The 21,780-nt window shown below is 37.9% G+C and overlaps 1 protein-coding gene across 1 annotated transcript; it reads left to right on the plus strand.

Annotated features, from left to right (window-relative positions):
• The first annotated feature begins 2,668 nt into the window (after positions 1-2,668).
• On the plus strand, positions 2,669-14,827 carry LOC121415462 (anaphase-promoting complex subunit 11-like). Its single transcript, XM_041608665.1, has 4 exons — positions 2,669-2,701; positions 3,293-3,480; positions 12,820-12,938; positions 13,483-14,827. Exons 1-4 carry the CDS (start codon positions 2,669-2,671, stop codon positions 13,596-13,598), a joined length of 456 nt encoding a protein of 151 aa, XP_041464599.1. The 3' UTR covers positions 13,599-14,827.
• Positions 14,828-21,780: the final 6,953 nt, after the last annotated feature.

Below are 21,780 nucleotides of genomic sequence, written 5' to 3' on the forward strand. Positions count from 1 at the left end.
AAAGAGAATGTTTCTCAGAATTCACGTCTTTCATAAATAAGAATACCTACCTCAGGGGCGGATCCAGCTTTCGCCAATAGGGGGGCCGAAAAATATTTTCATCAACACATTTCTCGCTTGGCCGCTATAATCTTTTTTTGTATTGGTTTTTCACGGGGTAGTCCTAACTAAAGACTGACGTTTTAAATATATGTTAGTTTTAACACGATAAAGTATCTCGTGTGGTATTAATATATAATATGAGCGCGAAGCGCGAGCTACATTCTTTGATATTTTATGTCCTTAGAACTGAAGATTCTAAGCAGTTTTTATAATCATGAACAAAAATAAGTATCCGACTAAACAATGCGAGCGCGAAGCGCGAGCAGTAAATTCATTATAGTAACGTGAAAATGGACTCAATAAGGACTGTTTTTAGTGATTAATAAAGAGGATACAAGTATCACCAATAATATAATGAGAGTGCGAAGCGAGCTAAAAAAATTGATATTCCGACCTGAAAACTGGACAGTACAAGCGCTATTTTATTTAAATAAGGAACAAGCTGTGTGTCTCAAACAATTAAATGCGAGCGCGAAGCATGAGCTTATATTTTTTATATACTGACATGATAAAGGAGCATTTTGACAAATTTTGGAAAGAATTTGCAAAGAAGATAGATAGGCCTATCTCACAAATCAAACAATGCGAGCGCGCAGAGCGAGCTGAAAATTTTGATATAACAGTTTGTATAAATCAAACAAAATAATGAAAGCTTGATGTGCCTGCTAAAACATTGTTTGCAAATTGATTTTAGAACTGGATATGAAGTGTCATTTAATCCTCTTGAATGGGATTCATTACACAGGCAATGCGAGCGCGAAGCGCGAGGGAATTTTTTTTATATAATAAAGTCTATTTTCCAATTCTTACCCTCACCTTTTTCTTGTTTCCTTTCGGGGTCGGGCCGGCTGTTAAGAGGCTGTAAACTACATATCATTGGTATAATACCTCCTTTTTACTTTTCTTTCTGTTTTTGTAGTTTCTATCAAGATAAAGAGTTCACTTTTCCTGCAGGTTGTCAAAAAATAGGGGGGCCGGGGCCGGTTCGGCCCCCTCCTGGATCCGCGCCTATGGATGCTTCTGAACGCAGTCTAAGACTCTATATTCAGTTCCAAATTCTGTCTCCTTTTTAGGTTGGCCGGGTCATGTCCTGGTGGGTCAGCATCAAACTTGAACTTCACAGGTTCATATCTCCAATACTTATCCAATCCGTTCTCGAAGCTGTGCACACTGGGTGCATTTACTAAGAAGCCGCTGTTCGCACGGGGAAGGGGCCCGGGGGCCACTTTCATTGACGAGTGGATACCATGGGGTCTCGAAAAGCACCCTAAGGCGTATTTTCCATATTCTGAAAATGCACCCCCAAACAAGTATTGGCGTGTGAAACCAACAATTAAGACAATAATACGATACTCTTGACAAGTAATCCCTAAAATAAAACCCTAAAAGAGTACAGCGATATTTTATTGTTATGTCACGGTCCCGTCGGTCGTTGGTTTTACCTTTACACATCATTATTTTTGGTTCAGTATACGGCCCCACCTTCTACACCGGACTCTAAACACGTAGTGTTGGGGCAAAAAGGAATCCTTTATAAAACATTTTAATTTTGTTTTATCATCCGCACAAATTTGATCCTAAACAAGTATGCTTGATACCCTTTTTCATTATTTTTGTGTTTTTGACATCCTTATCACGATACGTACGTAACGTGCCTTATCTTGAAAAAGACATCCTTTTTACGTGTTTTTTTTTGGGGGGGTCGCGCATGTAAGGTATCCAGTGCCCCCCCCCCGGGAGAATGGGGTAAACAGATCGGTGGGGGTCAAGAAGAAAATTGCTGTAAAATGTTCAAATTCTTGGCTTCCCATAATAGCGTTATAACACGGTTTAATTTAAACTTGACTCTATATGAGCAGGGAGTGGAAACGATTTTTTTTCAGTGGGGGTGCTGAAATCTTGGGGGGACACAATAGGCGCCCAATTGTGTTTTCCATTGTTCTTTTATAGACACACACACACCTCTAAGGGCACCATGTGTGTGTGTGGGGGGTGTGTGTGTGTGTGTGTCTTATGATTATTCTGTTCAGAAAATCTCAGACACAAATTATGTTAGCCTCACATTGACTGAAAAGAATTGGAAGAGTGAAAACGCTAAATTCACCAATACACATGATTTCAGGAATCGTGCATTGTGAACAAATTATAATACCTTCAGCAAAATCATCTGAAAAAAATGTATGTTGAGTCAAGAGAGAAGACAATGAATCGTTTTATAATCGACAAACTTAGCAAACATTTCAGGTGGCCTGAATGTGAACCAAATGCGAACTATATTTTTAATATATTGTTGTGAATCATACAATATAATCAATATCATATGAATATTGAATAGAATACATATTTATTGACTCCCCCCCCCGGTAATAATAATAAATAAAAAAAATTGCGAGTGGCTGATATTGTAGAGGTGTTGTGGCTCAGATAAGTCTCCGGACGGGACGGTGAACCACAAAGACCGTGGTTCAAATCCCATCGCAGCACGGCGTCCTTTGGCAAGGCGTTTATCTACATTCGACCCAGGTGTAGTAAATGGGTACCCGGTATAGGAATTCCTTGAATACTAATGCCCGATCAGAGTAGCCATGCTAAAGCCGGGGTAATAGTATGCAGCGCTTAGAAACATTTGTATTAAGCGATAAATAAGTGTTGCTTATTATTATGATTGTGTATATATTTTTATGACCGAATTTCTGAAGTGCTTGATTTTAGCGTTGCTTAATTCTTTGATGGACTCCTGAGCCCGAGTCAACTATGCAGAATCCAAATGAAATGGTTGTAGGATATTTGACAACATATTTCGTAAACATTAAAGTGGATAAGATTAGACTACAATATTTCTAAACTTCGCCAAAGGATTACGCCGGACCACAAGCTTTCATATGCTCCTAGTTTTATATACGGTACCTCATCAAAACGGTCAATTATAAAGCCAAACAATTAATGGATCTCTGTATTTTTTCGTCCAAATTTTGGTTCCCTATGACAAAAGTAGTGATTTTTGCCCCCAAAATCAAACAATCAACAACAAAGAAAGAAAAAAAAGAAAGAAAGAAATTAAAGAAAGAAAGAACACTTTGACTGGGAATCACAGATCCCACCAGATATTTATTTCAGCAATATCATCAAAGTTCGACGATACCGTAGATAAAATATTCATCTGATTTGGTTTCGATTTCTTCAATTTAAGAATTGCCGAATTTTTCAAACGGATCGCGAGCGAAGATTCCGCCGAAAGCAAGCCAACAACGTACACATACGCCGACTTCCAAACGCGGAGCGATCGCAAGTGTACCGGTACCTGGAATTGCTCAAGCCTGAAAAAGGAGTCAAACCCGTTCTTAACGTTAAAGACAAAGATGAAAGTCAAAGTGAAAAGTAAGTGACTTCACAAGCCATGGTATCCCGTAAGAATAGTCTGAACGAGCCGCATAAAGCGAGCCGACCCCCCGGCTCAATCCAAGTTCATATCATGATTGTGTGTCTAGTTCGCCGGTATTCAGCGCACACCACCCGTTCGCTCGCCCGTTGTTGTCGGGCTGCTTCGGCATGGAAGTCTGTACCGGTAGTGATAGCCTCGGTTCGGGCTCACGTACGTGCAAAGCGCCAACTTAATGTGTTCCGCCATCTTGCTTGTTGGTTGCCGATAAAATGCGCATTTTCAGATTTTTTTACGCTCAGTCATTATCAATGACTGAAACATTGACCAATCAAAAACTAAGATTCTATAAGAAATATGAATATTCATATACGAAAGTATAAACATAGATAATTTAATTTTATGTGAAATTTAAACACAATTCTTAAAAATTGGGTTAGTTTTATGTCTGTAAAATGACCCTTAAAACCAAAGTTTTTTTTCGAAAAAATAAGGGTTTTCCCAAGTTGTCATGGTAACATGGCCTGAATTAAAAAAGCGTAGCAAACACTTTATTTCAGTGATCGAGGATGTATTTGTTTACGGTATAGGCCTACGTCTACAAAAGTTGTAACATTTTTTTCCAGACCATGGATGAACTTTCAAGTTTCAAAAAGAGATATTTTAGGCAAGTTTTTATGATTTCCGGCAATTTTCTGACATAGGCATTTTGAAGACATAGTTTTTACAGAATTAGAAGAAGACATCATGGATTTTCCTAATTATCACGACGGATATGCAACTTACTTGTAAATAAATCAAACAAAGTCTATGATTTATTTTCGATAATGCAAAAAGAGACATTCAAGTCTCTGATTGAGAGCCGCAGATTTAACATTCGCACGGCGCAGTGGTAACGTTTTCGCCGAATTCGTTGGGGCGAAAACACCAAGCGAGCCGTCCCACTCACCAGTCCCGAACGCTGCGCTGTATGTTTGATGATATATCTGGTGCCATTTCGTGCTTATAAATTTGTTTTTTCTACAATGCCACTATCTCATTAAAATTATTTGTCATGATAACATTGAAAATATTATCGTTTAATGGCCCAAAGGATCGACTGTAATAAAATACACTTTGAAATATTGTCAGAGAGTGATTAGTTAGGTGATGTTTATGGTCAGAATTTAGTCATGGCTTCGGGTGAACTTACGCGAACGCGGTCACTTGCTCACGGGGCGAGTCGGCCTGGCAATTTGGTGGAGGGCCGTTACGTGCAGTGCAGCAAGAGCAGAGTTGGGGAGTTAAGTAAAAAATACTTTGAAATAAGTAATCTGCAACTATTTTTTGTCTTACTCTTATCCCTTTAGATTAATTAGATAAGAGATTAAAATTCTAAAAGATTAAATCCAATTTTAGACAGTGGCAGAACAGAGTGGTGCTTTATAATTTAATGGGGGGGGGGGGTCGTGCATATGCCCCCAATTCAGAAAAAAAGAGGAAAAAGAAAGAGAATCTTGCGAACTTGTTCAATTGGATTTTTGTAACCAAAACATCAAAATTATGCTGTCGGTTGCAACTTACTGAATTCTTTTTAAATTTTGCCTGATCGATACGCCATATCGTGTATAACCCCCAATTTTTTTTCGCTCGTTCATGTCGTTACGCCACTGATATAACAGCTAGTTTATGCCAACATTATTTGGTTGCGGGATCAATTCAGCTATAACTAAACATTTATACTTCATGCCTGTTCAACTTCATACAGGTTTAGGCCTGTATTTATGAGAGATTTTTAAGATCTATGGGTGCCTTCATTATTTTCATTTTCAATTAAAACAATTATTAATTATGTATTAATTTAGTATTAACCTCCATGATACATTTTATTGTGTTAAATCGTGCCATTTCTGTTATATTAAGCCCTTGTAAAAACATGCTCAGTAGCAGACCCCCTCCCATATATAAACACAATATAAATGTATATAAAATGAATTGACCCCCCCCGGCTTCCCTATCGAGGACAAAATGAAAAAAAATCAAAATAATTGACCGCCCCCCTTTGACGAGGCAGCTGTCGGTGGCATGAGTGGCATGATGTCTTCTTTGACTTTTTTGCGTGTAAAAATAATACTGAAGAAATATAGGGGCACTCTAAGTGTCCCCCATGAAAATCAATCTGGATCTGCAAGTGCATGGGGCTGCGCCCTCTCCAACGTCATAACTTCACCATGGCTCCATAACACAAAGATTAGCGATCAATCGCTAAATGAATTGGCTAATCAAGCTAAATGTTACACGTGCATTTGTCGCAAAATACTGACTAAGAACCAATCAGAAGCGTTCTTTCATTTTTGCTATTCATCGTAAACCTTTGTGTTACGGAGTCCATATGTTTACGTTCTAGCTCTCATATTTTTCATCTCCCTGATTTTTGGAAGAAAAAAAAAACAAGGCGAAAGAAAAGAGTGAAATAAATCCAATACGATTAATCACAATTTGAGTTGTTTGAAAGAATTATACTTTATTAAATTCTACAACCATGATGAAGAATAAACAGCAATCTTGATAAATTCTGGGTTTTTTTCAAAAAATAAGAACCAATTAACCTTTTTCTGATTTTTCTGTCACTTTCCACATTTTGAAGAAAAAAAATTAAGTTTTTCATCGACGCCCTGCACTGATGATGAAACTGTATCCCCACTGGGTCCTCTTAACTCCCCCCCCCTCTCTCTCTCTCCCTCCCCCCCCCCATAAAGCGCCTTGCTCATTTCTCTTATCTCACCTTGACCTTAATTAGTTAATCTTAACGATTTGGCGGTACTGTCAAACGTGACTGGTCGCCATCATAGCTTCATCCCCAACAAACACGGAACAAACAATCACAACAATATTCTGGTGTTCGACCCAACATCATTCCGTTCAATACGCGTAAGGCCATACGTGGGCATGCACAAACAACGTGGGTTCTCAAAAACTGACCCGCGTTTGGACTGAAATTGTGATTAAAATAAAAATGTTACAAATATCACAAAAATATGGGTATAATAACGGATATTTGATTAACGGAAAAACATCAATCGCTTATTCATAATAATTCCGGAAAAGATTTGAACGAGGTTTTTATCAATGGTAATCAAGAGGAATTAGTGTATAGATGAATGGCGCTCAACGTTAGCCGGGTGAGGGCGCGCGCCAAATCTGGCCAGAATCTGGCAATATGGCGTCGCCCTTTAAGCTGACGTTGGGTCTATGGCTCGTGCACATACGTGGGCTAGGCCTTTGCCATAATAATGGCCTCAACTCAGCAGAGCGCGCCATCGTCTTAGGCCTTCTCTCGCCAAACAATCTTTTAAGCAACACTTGTTAGCATACTCTGTAGCTTTGCTCCCTCTCCAAAATGTCTGTGATATTAAACATGTTACAATTTAAAAATAATGGAATTGTCATTAGCTTCCAATCGAACCCCTCTTCCACAACAAGTTCCAGTTTGAGTTGTTATCAATGGCCAGATTTCAAAGCGGAGTAAAGAGTGGAATACCGCAAGGAAGCAGGGTGACCAGATTTCACAAAATGAAATACGGGACAATTGACAAACGAAAATCAACAAAGAAGCCCACACAAAGTGTTAGACTTGTGAAAAAAATATAAAGAATTGGAAGAGAAGGTGAAAGAAAGAATAAAGGAGAGAAAGAAAAGACGATTGAGAAGGAAAGAAAACAAAGGAAAACAGAAAAAATAGCAGAAATTTAGAATAAAAGAAGGATGAAAGAAATAATAAAAGAGATAAAAAAAGGCTTCCGTCATTTGAAATGAATCTAGAAAGAAAGGAAGGGAAGATGAGTAAATGTCTAAAAGACAAAATAAAGGAGAGAATTAAAGGGGGGAAAGGTAAGAAATAGGAGGAAAGAAATAATGAAGGAAATAAACGTTTCCTTCATTCTTTGAAAGAAAGAAGAAAACTGGAAGGAAGGGAAAGAAAGAATAGGGGGAAAAATGAAGGAAGAAAGAGCGGAAGGGAAGAATGAAGGGAGGAGAGAATGCAAAAGAAAAGGGAGGAGAGAAAGAACGAAAAACGGGAGACTAAGATAGAAGGAAGCCAAGGTAATTATAAGGAAAGAAAGAATGAAGGAAATATTTGATAAAGAAGGAAAGAAAGAAAAATAAACAGAGAGAGAAGAAAATATCTAGGAAAGAAAGAGAGGACAAAAAGATAGAACGAAAAAGGGCAAGCAGAAAAGATAGGGTATATTTATATATATATATATATATAAAAGAAAGAAAAAGGGAAAAGTTCAAACTTCAAGTAATCAAAAAAATCCAATCATCTAATAAAAATCATGATTTTATTTGGTGTTTTTTAAAATGTATTTTTAAAATTTGAAAAATAAAATGTTTTAGAAATTAATAAAATTTCAAAGAGAAACATATTGTCAAACTTAAAAATTAGGTGAAACATCGCGGCATCGTCACACCAAGACTCAAAACGAAAGCTGAAACAACTAGATCTATGAAAAGTCAATAACTTGTTCCTCCCATTACATCTCCAAATCATTAATCTGAGAATCCATACTATAATTATAAGAATTTCCCGCCGATTTCGTGATTATTTTGGTGGTTCAACTGTTTATCATGTGAGATTGTTTGCACCATTGAGAATTTGCTTCGATCCTACATGGCTAGCTAGTATCCTGCCACACACAGGTAGGAGGCCAGTTTGTTTGCAAGGTATTAGGTTAGCAAGAAATCACCACAGAACTTGCAAAAGTTTACAGTTATCGATTTAATTGTTGTCCCTGCTTCGTCAGCTGTTGGTTATTTAATGAAAATTCGCCACTTTTGAATGTCTTAACTACATTTTGGTCAATATTCTGAAATACAGGACAAATAGGCGTCCCAGGAAGGGTTTGTCGGGACACCGGGACATAGCAAAATATGGGACAATCCCAGGAAATACGGGACGTCTGGTCACCCTGCAGGGAATTGTCCTCGGGCCATCAGTATTTTTGATTTTTATCAATGACCTGCCTGAGATAGTTACAAGTCTAGTCCGAATATATGCAGATGATACCAAAATCTTCAGAGAAATTGTAACAAATGCTGATTGTGAAATCCTGCAAGCTGATGTAGATAACCTTACTGTATCAGATGGTCTGAAGAATGGCAGCTTCAGTGCAACATAGCGAAATGAAACATCCTGCATTACAACCACAGCCTTGATGGAACTACTCTTGAGGAAGTGTCAGAAGAAAGAGACCTGGGCATTATCATGGACTCTGAACTGAAATTCCACACACATGTTGCTTCAGCTGTCATGAAAGCTAGCCGAGTACTTGCAATCAAGAGAACCTTCCTCACCACGGATAGGAATACAATTCCAAAACTCTTCAAGGGTCTTGTACGACCAATCCTCGAATATGGGACTGCAGTTTGGCACCCAAGACACAAGACAGACATGAAAGAGATTGAGAAGGTACGAAGAAGAGCAACAAAACTCATACCATCCTTGGCAATGCTACATGTAGACTATGGAGACAGACTTCGAGCCCTAAAACTACCATCCCTGCAATACAGAATGAGAAGAGGTGACATGATCCAGACTTATAAAATAGTGCATCGACTGGAATCGACTGGCTTGACAAGGATATGTTCTTCTCGTCTATTACTGTTGAGGCAATCCGAGGTCACCCATATAAACTCTTCAAAAAAAGAGATAGACTGGATGTAAGAGCAAATGCCTTCAGAGCCAGAATGGTGCATGACTGGAACTTGCTAACGAATGAGGTTGTCTCTGCTCCATCTGTAAATTCCTTCAAAGCCAGGCTTGATAATTTCTGGAATAAAGAATGGTACAGTCACCCTTGGGAATGGTTTGATTTGATTTGACAAAAATGATTGCAAATGCACCATGTTCACTGGACACTGCCACACATATTATACATGTACTTGTGGAAGAAAATTAAGCTTGGACGAAAGCTAGACCTGGAAACTTGGCTGCAGCTTTCTGCATTTTTCCAGTACATCTGGTAATAAGGTAATGTCTTCGCATATAAAATATTTTGGTCACTTGAAAAAGGTATTGTATTACTATTAGAGAACATGTGTTTTCTATGGAAAAAGTTGAGACAACAAATCACTGATGAGCTATTTTGACCATATTATATTATTTTTAGAATAGCGGTATTAAGACTTTGAAAATGTGTTTTTGACCATTTTTTATCATCTTTCTATTCAAGTTCCCTTTGGAAGGATGTGGCAAAGTTTTGAGCGTATGAAATTATTTTCTGACGTGTACGATGCGTGCATTTGGTAATATAAGGCCGGTCGGTAATGCAATCACTCACTATACCAAGTTTACAAGGAAATGTGGGAAAGATTTTGAATTATCAGTCATTATGATGAGTGATACAAAATCCCCAAAATGTAGCAGAAATTTGATTAAACATTGCAAAATCCTTTTTTTTTTCAATATTTACTTAAATTTTAATATACATGTATTGAAAAAGCGCTCAGTACATTTGCTACAATTTTCCCTAACCATGCTAACTGATAACCTTGGGTTTTTTTCCTAGTTCTTTTTAAGAAATGCAGGCATTTGAAATCCGGTAAATTTTTGTTATATTTGTAAAAGAAAATTGTTAGATTCAAATAACTTACTAATTGTTCACCTGAAGAAGGGTTATTTTGTCATATTGCATAACAATAAATGTTAGGAGTGTAGCAATCCTAGTTATTATTATTTATTCGACCAAATCGTGATACAAACAGATGACATTATACATTTTAAAACAAGCAATACAGAATGGAGCAGTGCTACATGCTAGTCAGGGGTGATAAAAGCATAATAAATAGCTGTTGCTCGGAAGCATATCACCACCCCCCCCCCCACAGTTGGGTATTCTTTTCCATGATCCCATACTGGTGTTGGGTGGTATATTCCACGTATCTCCTCTCCTTGTGATGACCATTGTTCAGTTTTAGTGTTTAATTTTGACACTTGAACTGTGAAATTGATAGTTTACCGACATATAAAAATGCTGGGAATTTACCCGACACATGATTTTATTTTCGAGGATTATTATTTCTTTCCTGAATTACCAAAAGTCAAATTTAGGTCAAGATTGTTGTCTTTATAATGATAGAATTGTCAAGGTTTGGGGAATATTGGTTTTCCCATTGCAGTAACCCCATTCATTTACTTGCTGTATGTTAAACACAAAATAAAGGACAGGTCTATATTTCGTACAAAATTACTCCATGGCCGCTTCCACAAACATAATATAGAAGCCGACCCTGCACCCCCCCATCTCCCATTTGTTCAAATCAAAGTAATAGCAACAATTTGTAATAATACAACAGCAATACTACCAAGCTCTTGTATATTCTAAAGTATAATCATGGTGAGGAGATAATAAGGGAAGTAAAAGATGTAATTTCATCTGATCATCTCTTCCAATGGATGTAGACATAACGAGATCCAAGATGATCTTTGTAGGTTTGCATGGTGGAGTTTAAAATGTGGAGAAGGTTTACGGGTCACCACGTGTAATATGAAGAAGGGAAGGGAATACAGGCAGAAAAGTTGAAATGGAAAGACGAGATGGGATGAAAAGAGGAAATTAGAAGTATTTTCTTGAAAGTGAGTGAAGTTAGGAGCATTTGGATGCTAAACGAGCGAGGTTAATTATGGCGAGAATGCGGACGTCGGAGGAATCGATGGCGGGTCGGCGGCGGGTGGTCAGTAGTGGCGCTGTGACTCCGAGAAGTTGTGTGGGCATGAGTGCAGACGTTGGAGGGATTGGTGGCGGGTCGGCTTTGAAGTTCCTTGGTTTGATAGGCGTGGGCAGACATTATAGCGGCATCGTTGTGTTGGCGGTGCAGCGATGTCAGCTGTGGGGGATGTGGTGGCTTCGGTTGTGAGTGGTGTGGTAGGCTTAATCGTCGGCGGAGCAGCAGGCTTGGTTGTCAAGATCCAAAATCTTGTCATGTGATCATCACTTCTAAAAGATGTAGACATGATGATATCCAAGCTCTTGTAATCTGATCATGTCTTCCACGGAATGTAGACATGACGATATCTAAGATCACATCATCTGATCATTCCTTTTACAAGATTCAAGATCTGGTCATGTCATCTTTTTTCCTAAGAGATCTAGACATGACGAGATGATTATCTTCCATAGTTTTATTACATTCTTTAACAATATTTTTAGCGGTATTCACTAAAGTTTAAGTGAGGCTCTATTAAGTTCTTGCTTTGTTAAACATTAACTAATTCTATACTTTTTCTTTATATTCTTTCTCATTTTCCTGATGAATACCCAATCCTTTGACATTGGTGCATGTAATTGGATTAAACACAGGGTAAGTAGAACTATACTCTTTATGTAATTGCAATCCTTTTGAAAAGAAAAACCTCATACATATACATCTTTCTTAAACCTCTCTGAAAGATACCTAACAACATAAGAGTTTGAGGTTGCCACAAGCTTTGAGGCAGCTAGTTTTATCTTTAAAGCATTGTGGAATCATGGTGTATGGGGAGGGGTTGAAGGTTGAACTAAGTAACGTGTAGGTATAACATCAATATTTTGATTTTTTCATGAGATATGTACAGGCTTATAAAAGTTATGCCTTCTTTGCTTTGAATGGAACATAAATATTGCAGTGATAGTTTTGTAATGATATTGTGTGAGATGAACCTTAACCTCCCATTTACATATGAACTAATGTAATGTGTGTTATTGTATGTATGGCATTGGTTCAGTTTTGCGCCTATTTACATATGTGTTCATAATAATTCAAACTGAAGCAGAATTATATCGGATCATATGGATTATGGAATTTATACCTCTACCATTGTGCCTTATTGATAAAACTTTGCCCTTGTTTTGGTAGAACAGGCTCAAAAGTCGCACATTGAGATGTACAAAAACTAATAGCAAAATACTTGGCCCACAACTGTCATAAGATCTTGAAATCCTGTGCTGGGCTGAAAGCAAATTTATCAGCATAAGATACTTTGTGAATGGCTCTCCTGGTCAAAGAATAAGATGTGTTCAATTAGCTTGGTAATCTTTGCAGACTATTGGGTGTAATCTCTCCAAGAAAATTAGGTAGTAACATAGTTTTAGTACCTTTGTTACCTTTGGCTTTTAAATGGGCTCAAAGAGCCTCCTTAACCCTACCACACTCATCTGTACACCCTCGCCGTGAAGACAGTGAGATGTGGCCATCAAGGTATTAAACTTCAAGGTAACTTACAGTTAGGCCCAGTTGACACAAACCTGATTGTTTTATTGCCAACCAGCCAAATGAAGTAAGTTTCATTGTATATTTGGTTGTTCTTACCTGTGCAGTTGGACAGCTGTGGCAACATGGAGATGGATAGCCAATGATGACAACTGTGGGATCTGCAGAACAGCATTTGATGGTTGTTGCCCTGACTGCAAAATGCCTGGTGATGACTGCCCTCTTGGTAAGTAGAGGAATGGGGAGAAGAGAGAGAGGGGAAAGGAAAAGAAACAAAAAATGAAGTTCTCTAAGACAATAAAATAAATATTATAAGGAGGGAGGGAAGAGAAAATGTTATAAGAGGAGGAGCAAGATAAAGGTAAACTAGAAGGCATGAGAACAAGTAATAACATTTCAGTTAAATTTAGTTAGTCATCCCTCTTTATCTTTCCTGTGTATTCTGTGTGCTTCTATTCTGAGTGTGTAACTTTTTACTGTACAAAACATGCACACCTATATTGCACATATACTGTACCTGTTTCTATGAATAGGTTGTTTTGTACCACATTTTCACACACTTATAGTATGTAGAGTGAATAATGGATGAAAATAACTACAGGGAATATGAGAATCTGTACTCTCTTTATGCCTTATAGAAATATCTTAAAATCATTGTATTTGTTTTTAAAGTGGAGTTTTAACTTGATTGTCTTGATCTATTATTGAAACCTCATTTGTCCCCTAAACCATAGCCTCATCCTTTATTCCATTATTTTTCTTGTCTACAGTTTGGGGCCAGTGCTCCCATGTTTTCCATATGCACTGTATCCTGAAGTGGCTGAACTCACAGCAGGTCCACCAACTGTGTCCGATGTGCAGACAAGAATGGAAGTTCAAAGAGTGAAGATGGAGATAGTTCAAAAGACAGTTCAACCTTTAGAGAAGAACTTGATAAGTGGTTGCATGGGGAAGTTCCCTTTTCCTTCATGGAGAAGGTTATTCCAGTTTGTCACAATACTTAACTAAGATGTAAGGAATGAGACCTCTACAGAGATGTTGGATGCCATGATTTTTCCGCCTTGAGAGAAATGACCAAGTGTTTGAAAACAGTTTCCTGTGGTCAAGCTGTCAATTAATTGCTGATGTTCTGCAGCAGACTGTCACTGATAATGTGACTTGTAGCTTCTACTTCACTGTGATAGAGGGAGAGAGAGAAAGAAAAGAGGGAGAGAGATACATTTATATAAAATGACTTGAGAGTATGTGTCAAGATAAAAGATCATACACACCATTCTGAACAAATTTATCAGAGAGTTTGAAACAGCATACATATGATAATCATTAGAAACCTGGGCAGGCAAAAAATATGTTTTCTTTCCCGGAAGAGGGGGGGGGGCTACTTTTCACAACTTATTGCTTCTATCTGCGACATTGGATAAACTTTAACATGGCAATGAATGGGGACTTTCTGTGGCTCCTTTTTGAGTTTCCAGGGCTCTTGGGGGGGGGGGGTGAAATCATCCCAATTAAGCCCCCTGTGTATTATTTTCCTTTAACCTGGGCATTAACAAGAAATGGGCCTAAATTGAACCGGGTGGTGCACCGGTGCCCGCCAAAGCTCAGTTTCTTCTCAACTTATAATTTCTTCTAAACCAATGAACCGCTAAACTAAAGAAAAAGAAAAATCAGACAAGTTGATACGTGAAAGTGCCAATAGTATCGGACAAAGTCACAAACAATACAAAAGTTATGAATAAATTTCAAAAATTGGAAATCACTCTACCCATGGGGACTTCAAATTGGCCGCATATGTGATATCATAGTGATGTAAGGCAAGGACTACTCTTCCACTGTACTCCAATATATAAAATGGCTAGAATGTCTTTTTATTTATTTTCATTAATTATTTGAAGTTTTACTTCAAATTATATTTTACTTTCATAAGGACATAAACAATATGCCACCTGGGTTATATTTTTATTGCTCAACCAGGGGAATTCATGTAGGTACTTAGAAGAAAACCACAAAATCTAGTTGTGCTTGCCCCTTGTAATAATTAACTTACCCAGTTGCCAATTTAAAATTACATAGTCTTGAGGATCTCAATTTTAAAGCAGACATAGCTTTCTTTCTTATTGCTTGTCTGAGTTATTTCAAACTTTCACCTTTCTCTTTTCTTATTTTTCACTTTTCCAACACAACATTTTTTGACCAAGGTTGGATTACCCTTTAATGCTGTATCTATACCATGTGAGCTATGAAATGGGGGAGAGGAACATTGATATGTATTGATAAAGATAGATTCCTATTATAGCCTGTCAATAAATATTTCTGCAGCATTTCATATGGTTGAAAAATATTTGAAAATGAAAAGCTACTGTTATACGATGTCAAATGTGAGAAATATCTTGCAAAATACAAAATTGTATAGTTATTTTTAATCTTTATTTGTTAATTGTTTTCTATTTTAAAACTTCTTTTAGCATATTGTGAGTGATAGTAAGAGTTTAAAGAGAAATAGATTGTGTTGATGGCTAAATGCTAGCAAGTTTCATTGATCTTTCTGCTACAAACAGAAAATAAAAATAATATGTCTAGATTGCAAGATTGAATCAATAAACATTAGGTAGCTTGTTGCCAACCAATTTTGTCCACAGATCCAGACTCTACAGTAATTTTTGTCTCACCTGCATAGCAGAGTGAGACTATAGGCGCCGCTTTTCCGACGGCAGCAGCGGCGTCAGCATCAAATCTTAACCGAAGGGAAAGTTTTTGAAATGACAGCATAACTTAAAAAGTGTATTGACCTAGTTCTTGAAACTTGGACATAAGGTTAATCAGGTATTACTGAACATCCTGCTTGAGTTTCAGGTTACATGACCAAGGCCAAAGGTCATTTAGGGTCAATGAACTTAGACCATGTTGGGGGAGTCAACATCAAAATCTTAACCGAAGGTAAAGTTTTTGAAATGACAGCATAACTTAAAGTGTATGGACCTAGTTCTTGAAACTTGGACAAAAGGTTGATCAAGTATTAATGAACTTCCTGCTTTAGTTTCAGGTTACATGACCAAGGCCAAAGGTCATTTAGGGTCAATGAACTTAGACCATGTTGGGGAGTCCAAAATCTTAACCTAAGGTTAAGTTTTTGAATTGTCATCATAACTTTTGGACTTAGTTCATGAAACTTGGCCATAAGGGTAATCAAATATTACCTAACATTCTGCCTCAGTTTCAAGTCACATGACCAAGGTCAAAGGTCATTTAGGGTAAATGAACTTTAGCCATGTTGGGGTATTTGTTGAATTACCATCATAACTTAAGGTCAACTGATCTGATTCATAAAAATTGGACAGAAGTGTTATCAAGTATTACTGAACATTCTGTGTGAGTTTCAGGTCACATGACCAAGTTCAAAGGTCATTTACTGTCAATGAACTTTGGCAATGTTGGGAGTATTTGTTGAATTACCATCATAACTCTGAAATTGTATTGGTCTACATGTAGTTCATAATTCTTGGACACAAGAGTAATCAAATATCACTGAACATCCTGTGCAAGTTTCAGGTCACATGACAAAAGTCATTTAGGTCAATGAATTTGGCTCCGGGGGAGGGGGGGGGGGGCACTTCCATTCACGAGTGGATACCATGCGCGACCATGGGGTCTCAAAAAACGCCCTAAACACGTAATTTCCATATTCTGAAAATGCACCCCTTAACAAGTATTGGCGTGTGAAACCATACCCGTATTGGAAACAAAACGATACTCTTGGCAAATATTCCTGAAATGAATCCCTAAACAAGTACAGGAATGTTTTATTGTTACGGGTCCTTCGGTCGTCGGCTTTACCTTATTTGGTTTAGTACGACCCCACCTTCTACACCTCGCACAAATCGGACTCTAAACACGAAGTGTTGGGACAAAAAGGACATCCTTTATAAAACATTTTAATTTTGTTTTATCATCCCGCAAATTCGACCCTTAACACGTAATTTTCATAGCGAAATAGATACCCTTTTTTCATTATTTTTGTGTTTTTGACACCCTTATCACGTTACGTACGTAACGTGCCCTATCGTGAAAAAGATATCCTTTTTACGTGTTTTTTGGGTCGCGCATGGTATCCACTCATCAATGTAAGTGGCCCCCCCCCTCGGGATTTGGCTATGTTGGAGGTAATTATTAAACTGCTGTCACAACTTTCAAAGTTTATGGATATAGATTATGAATTGTGGACATAGGTGTAATTAAGTATCACTGACAAGTGTTAGGTCACATGATCAAGGTCAAATGCCGTTTAGGGTCAATGAATGTAGTATTGTATCATCTTATGAATGGTGTTTTTTGTGAGTGATTATTTTATAGTAGTTTTCAACGTCAGCACTGCTACTATGTTGAATATCGTAATGCAGTTGAGACTGCCAGAGGCGCTCCACTTGTTTTACAATCAATATGATCTATTGTCCGCATCTTTTTTGTTTCATTACATTTGCCTTGGTGACAATTGCTGGGGTGTAAATTCCACTCACTATTGAAATGGCTGACTTCAGTCCTGGATTTAACACTATACCCTAACCCTAAACCAAACATAAAACCATATTGCAATCCTAAACCTGCATCTTAGACAAAATAAAGCCCAGAGCAAATGTTGTGTCACCAATTGTTTTTAGAAGATAGACTTCTCTCTCCATACAGATCGGGTGTACCACCGTTATTTCCTGTTAAAATTTGTTTTGTTCCAGATCCTGTTTGATGTTGCCTGCCTCATATCTTAATCCCTCTTGGTTTGAGGTCTTTCATTGGCCTTAACTTCCCTTTGTGTCTGCCTACTCCTTTTCTTTCATCCCCTTCACTAACCTGATTGGTCATCTCTACTCACTAATGCCCCTTTTGTCTCCTTGTTTCTAGTGTTGCTGTTGAATGTCTGTGGTCTATATTATGTTTATGGCCCGTATTCGTAGATCACAAAGGTGGACTAAAGTTATACCAGGGTTAAATTTAGTCCGGGGTTAGCTAGCACCCGGGTATAAAGTTAGTCCACCGCGCTATTCACAAATGGTGGACTAACTAATCCATAGACTAACTTTAGCACCGGGTGCTAAATTTAACCCACGGCTGAGTTATACCTCGGGTATAACTTTAGTCCATGGATTAAAATGACGTCAAATGACGTGTTTTATACTCCGGGTATAACTTTAGTCCACCTTTATGAATTCGGGCCTATATGTCTGTCATTTTGCCTCCGATGAAGATTCTGCTAGGATCGAAAGCTGAGGCCCCTTTTGACTCCAAAATGTGTTTTACAAGCAAAAAAGGTTCCTTTAAAAATGGGATTGGATTATGATCCTCCCCCTCAGATCTGTGCATCCCCATCCTGTATTATTAATTTTGATTTGTGTACCATCTTTCTGAACCCTGTTTCATAAAGACTTACCATTACAACTTGGTCATTATTGTAAGTACTGTGGAAACTGCTCAATCAAATTCAAGGTTTCCATGGGAGTTAATGGGAGTTAAAGTATGGCAAAGACCCTATATTGTAAGTCTTTGTGAAATGGGGGCTGTGATGGATGAATGATTATTAGACATTTTGAATATTAACTATATCATTACCAGTGGATTAAAAAGCAAGGTATCAAGCTTCCCACTAAAGATCTTGAGATATGTCACATTTATAGTGTATAGAAATTGAAAGATCAATGAAACAGCTATTGCTCTGCTCTGAGTAAAGTCTGAAAAAAAGATGATGAAGGAGAGAGAGAGAAATGGGGATGTGACAAAAGGCAACCGTGTAGCCAGGATTTCATTTTGGAGGGGGCGGTAAATGCAAGCAAAGCATGCCAACACGTACAGAGCGCGCTCCCTAGGGGGTGGATGCAGGGATGGGGAGTTTCCCCCTCGATCCCGCGCGAAGCTTTTGGTGTTTCATGAATTAAAATGAAAAGGAGCCATCTCTCTTGTCTCTCGTACCTATATCTGAAGTTGACTTTATGGAGGTGATGACAGAAACGACCCGACCAGAAGTTGCGCGATCAATAAAAAAAATGGATAACTTCATATACTTCGGCCTAACCTTTCTCTAAATCCATGCCCTATATACATTTGAACTTTAACTGGCAAGAAACACATATAGCTGAGTTGGAAAAATAGGGTTAGAGAAAGGGTGGGGGAAACAATGGAGAACTTCAATATTGTCATTTTACCGCACGCTGCGCGGAAGCAAAATTCGTATACAAATATAGAGCAAGAATAAGGAAGTTTATCTTTTTAGAAAAAATAAAAAGGAAAAAAAATACACAAAGTGACCTTTCCTCCCTTCCCTTTTCCTTTTTTCCTCAGCTCTTTTTCCCTTCTTTTTTTTTCTTTATGGGACGTTTTTTTTGGGGGGGTTGACCGCCCCACCACCCCCTTGGCTACGTGCCTGACAAAAGGGGTTTATATTCACTTCCTTAATAAGCACTTGGTCTACTATTTTCATACATATAGTCTGATACTACATGGGCTAAACTCATTTGATCTGCTCTCAATGGTCTTATACCAACAGACTAGTTTTCATATTGATGGATGCCCAGTTGGTGTCTTCTCATTATTTGTTATTTTGCCACATTCAAATTTTTATTATAAACAGTTATCTAACCAAGTACAGGAAGTAGTGTCAGACTTAGTCTATATTAGACAAAGTCTAACTTGAAATTAGACAAAATGGAAGATTGGCTAAAATATGGCAATAATTCAAAAAGTTTAGTAGACAAGCCAGTAGTATAGGATTAGAAAATGGAATGAAGATGATGTAAACCAACAAGGGAATGATGGTGGGAGAGAAAGGGATTGGTGAGAGCGTTAATTTTCAATGAGATCACCATGGGTTGTAAAGTTTATAATCCAAATTATATCTAAATTGAAAATTAAAAAAAAAAACACCTCCAAATACACACTATTCAATTAATAATCTATGTTTTAAGATAAGTGCCCCAAATGCCCCTTTCGACACTCTATCAGTCCTACAGGATTGGAATGGTAGTGTAACAGTCTCTTTCAAAATTTTAACCATCTTTGGACTCACGTCTTTCTTTCAAGGAGCACATTTCTAAAGTGGTGTCAAAGTCTAATAGACTGCTTGGTATTATTAGAAGAACTTTTGTACATTTGGATAAGACCTCTATTAAGCTTTTGTTTAAGGGTATTATTCGCCCTATCTTAGAGTATGGCCAGGCTGCGTGGTCACCGTATAAGATGGGTGAGCAGAGGCGGTTAGAAAGTGTCCAACGTAGAGCTACTAAATTGATCCCAGGTATTAAGCACCTATCATACCCTGAACGTCTTCGCCTCCTGAAATTGCCATCACTCAGTCATCGACGTAAAAGAGGTGACATGATTGATGTGTACAAATATCTGCATGGTTACTATGATTCAAGTTCTGAACTTTTCTATCTGAGACAAGGTGGTAAAACGCGAGGTCATTCCTTAAAGCTAGAGAAAAGATATTCGCGTCTTGATGTGCGTAAGTTTTTCTTTGCTAACCGAGTGATAGATGTGTGGAACAGTCTCCCAGAAGATGTAGTTACTGCTTGTTCAGTGATTGCTTTTAAGAATAGACTGGATAAGCATTGGGAGAAGATTGCCTTCCAGGACCAAAATCCAGTTAAAACCAATTAGAGCAAAACCAATTGAAACCAGTTGGCCAACTGGTTTCAATAGGGAAATTGGAACAACTGGTTCCAATTGAAAACCAGTTGCCAATTGGTTCCAGTTAAAACCAATTGGGCAACTGGAACCAGTTGGCAATTGGTTTCCAATTGGTTCCAGTTGTTCCAATTTCCCTATTGAAACCAGTTGAATCCAATTGGAGGTAACTGGTTTCAATTGGTTCCAGTTGAAACCAATTGGAGGCAACTGGTTTCAACTGGAACCAGTTGAAACCAATTGATTTCCAACTGGATCCAATTGGAACTTCCAGTTGGAATGAACTTAATTAGTTACAAATTAATTAACACTTGCACTAACTATTGCTCATGTCAACACAGAAGCAGTGTTACGCCTGTATATACCAATGTAAAGGGCATTGATAAAATGCAGACTTTCATATGTACATATTTATATGGAAGATCTTCAAATATATGTATTTTTATTTGATGCAATTTGGTAACAGTTAGTGGTGTACTAATTATCTTTTAATCTATTCTAATTATAATCTATAACATTTATGAACATGGTTTTCACTGCTAAGTATTCCAAACACTTATCTTAAAAAAGTGTGGTACTTCAAATTAACAAAAATCAACAGATATATTGTAAATTATGATGAATCTCATAAAACATTAATTTGTGCACACTGGCAGAAAATAATATGCAAATTAACTGATTTCAATTGGATCCAGTTGGGTAACTGGAAAATTTCCAATTGGAAACCAATTGGAAATCATTTCCAGTTACCCAACTGGATCCAGTTAGGATTTCCAGTTACCAAACTGGTTCCAGTTTTATTTACAGTTACCCAACTGGTTCCAATTAGAATTCATTTCCAGTTACCCATCTTTCCAGTTAGAAGTCATCTCCAGTTACCCGATTGGTTCCATTTAGGATTTCCAGTTACCCAACTGGTTCCAGTTAGAAATCATTTCCAGTTGGAAGTCATTTCCAGTTACCCAACTGGTTCCAGTTAGAAGTTCCAGTTGCCCAACTGGTTCCAGTTAGGATTTCCAGTTACCCAACTGGTTCCAGTTTGAAATTCCAGTTGCCCAACTGCTTCCAGTTAGGATTTCCAGTTGCCCAACTGGTTCCAGTTAGGATTTCCAGTTACCCAACTGGTTCCAGTTAGGATTTCCAGTTGCCCAACTGGTTCCAGTTAGGATTTCCAGTTGCCCAACTGGTTCCAGTTAGGATTTCCAGTTACCCAACTGGTTCCAATTAGGATTTCCAGTTACCCAACTGGTTCCAGTTAGGATTTCCAGTTGCCCAACTGGTTCCAGTTAGGATTTCCAGTTGCCCAACTGGTTCCAGTTAGGATTTCCAGTTGCCCAACTGGTTCCAGTTAGGATTTCCAGTTGCCCAACTGGTTCCAGTTAGGATTTCCAGTTGCCCAA

The sequence above is a fragment of the Lytechinus variegatus genome, chromosome 5 (genome assembly GCF_018143015.1).
Source record: "Lytechinus variegatus isolate NC3 chromosome 5, Lvar_3.0, whole genome shotgun sequence".
Taxonomy (NCBI): Eukaryota; Metazoa; Echinodermata; class Echinoidea; order Temnopleuroida; family Toxopneustidae; genus Lytechinus; species Lytechinus variegatus.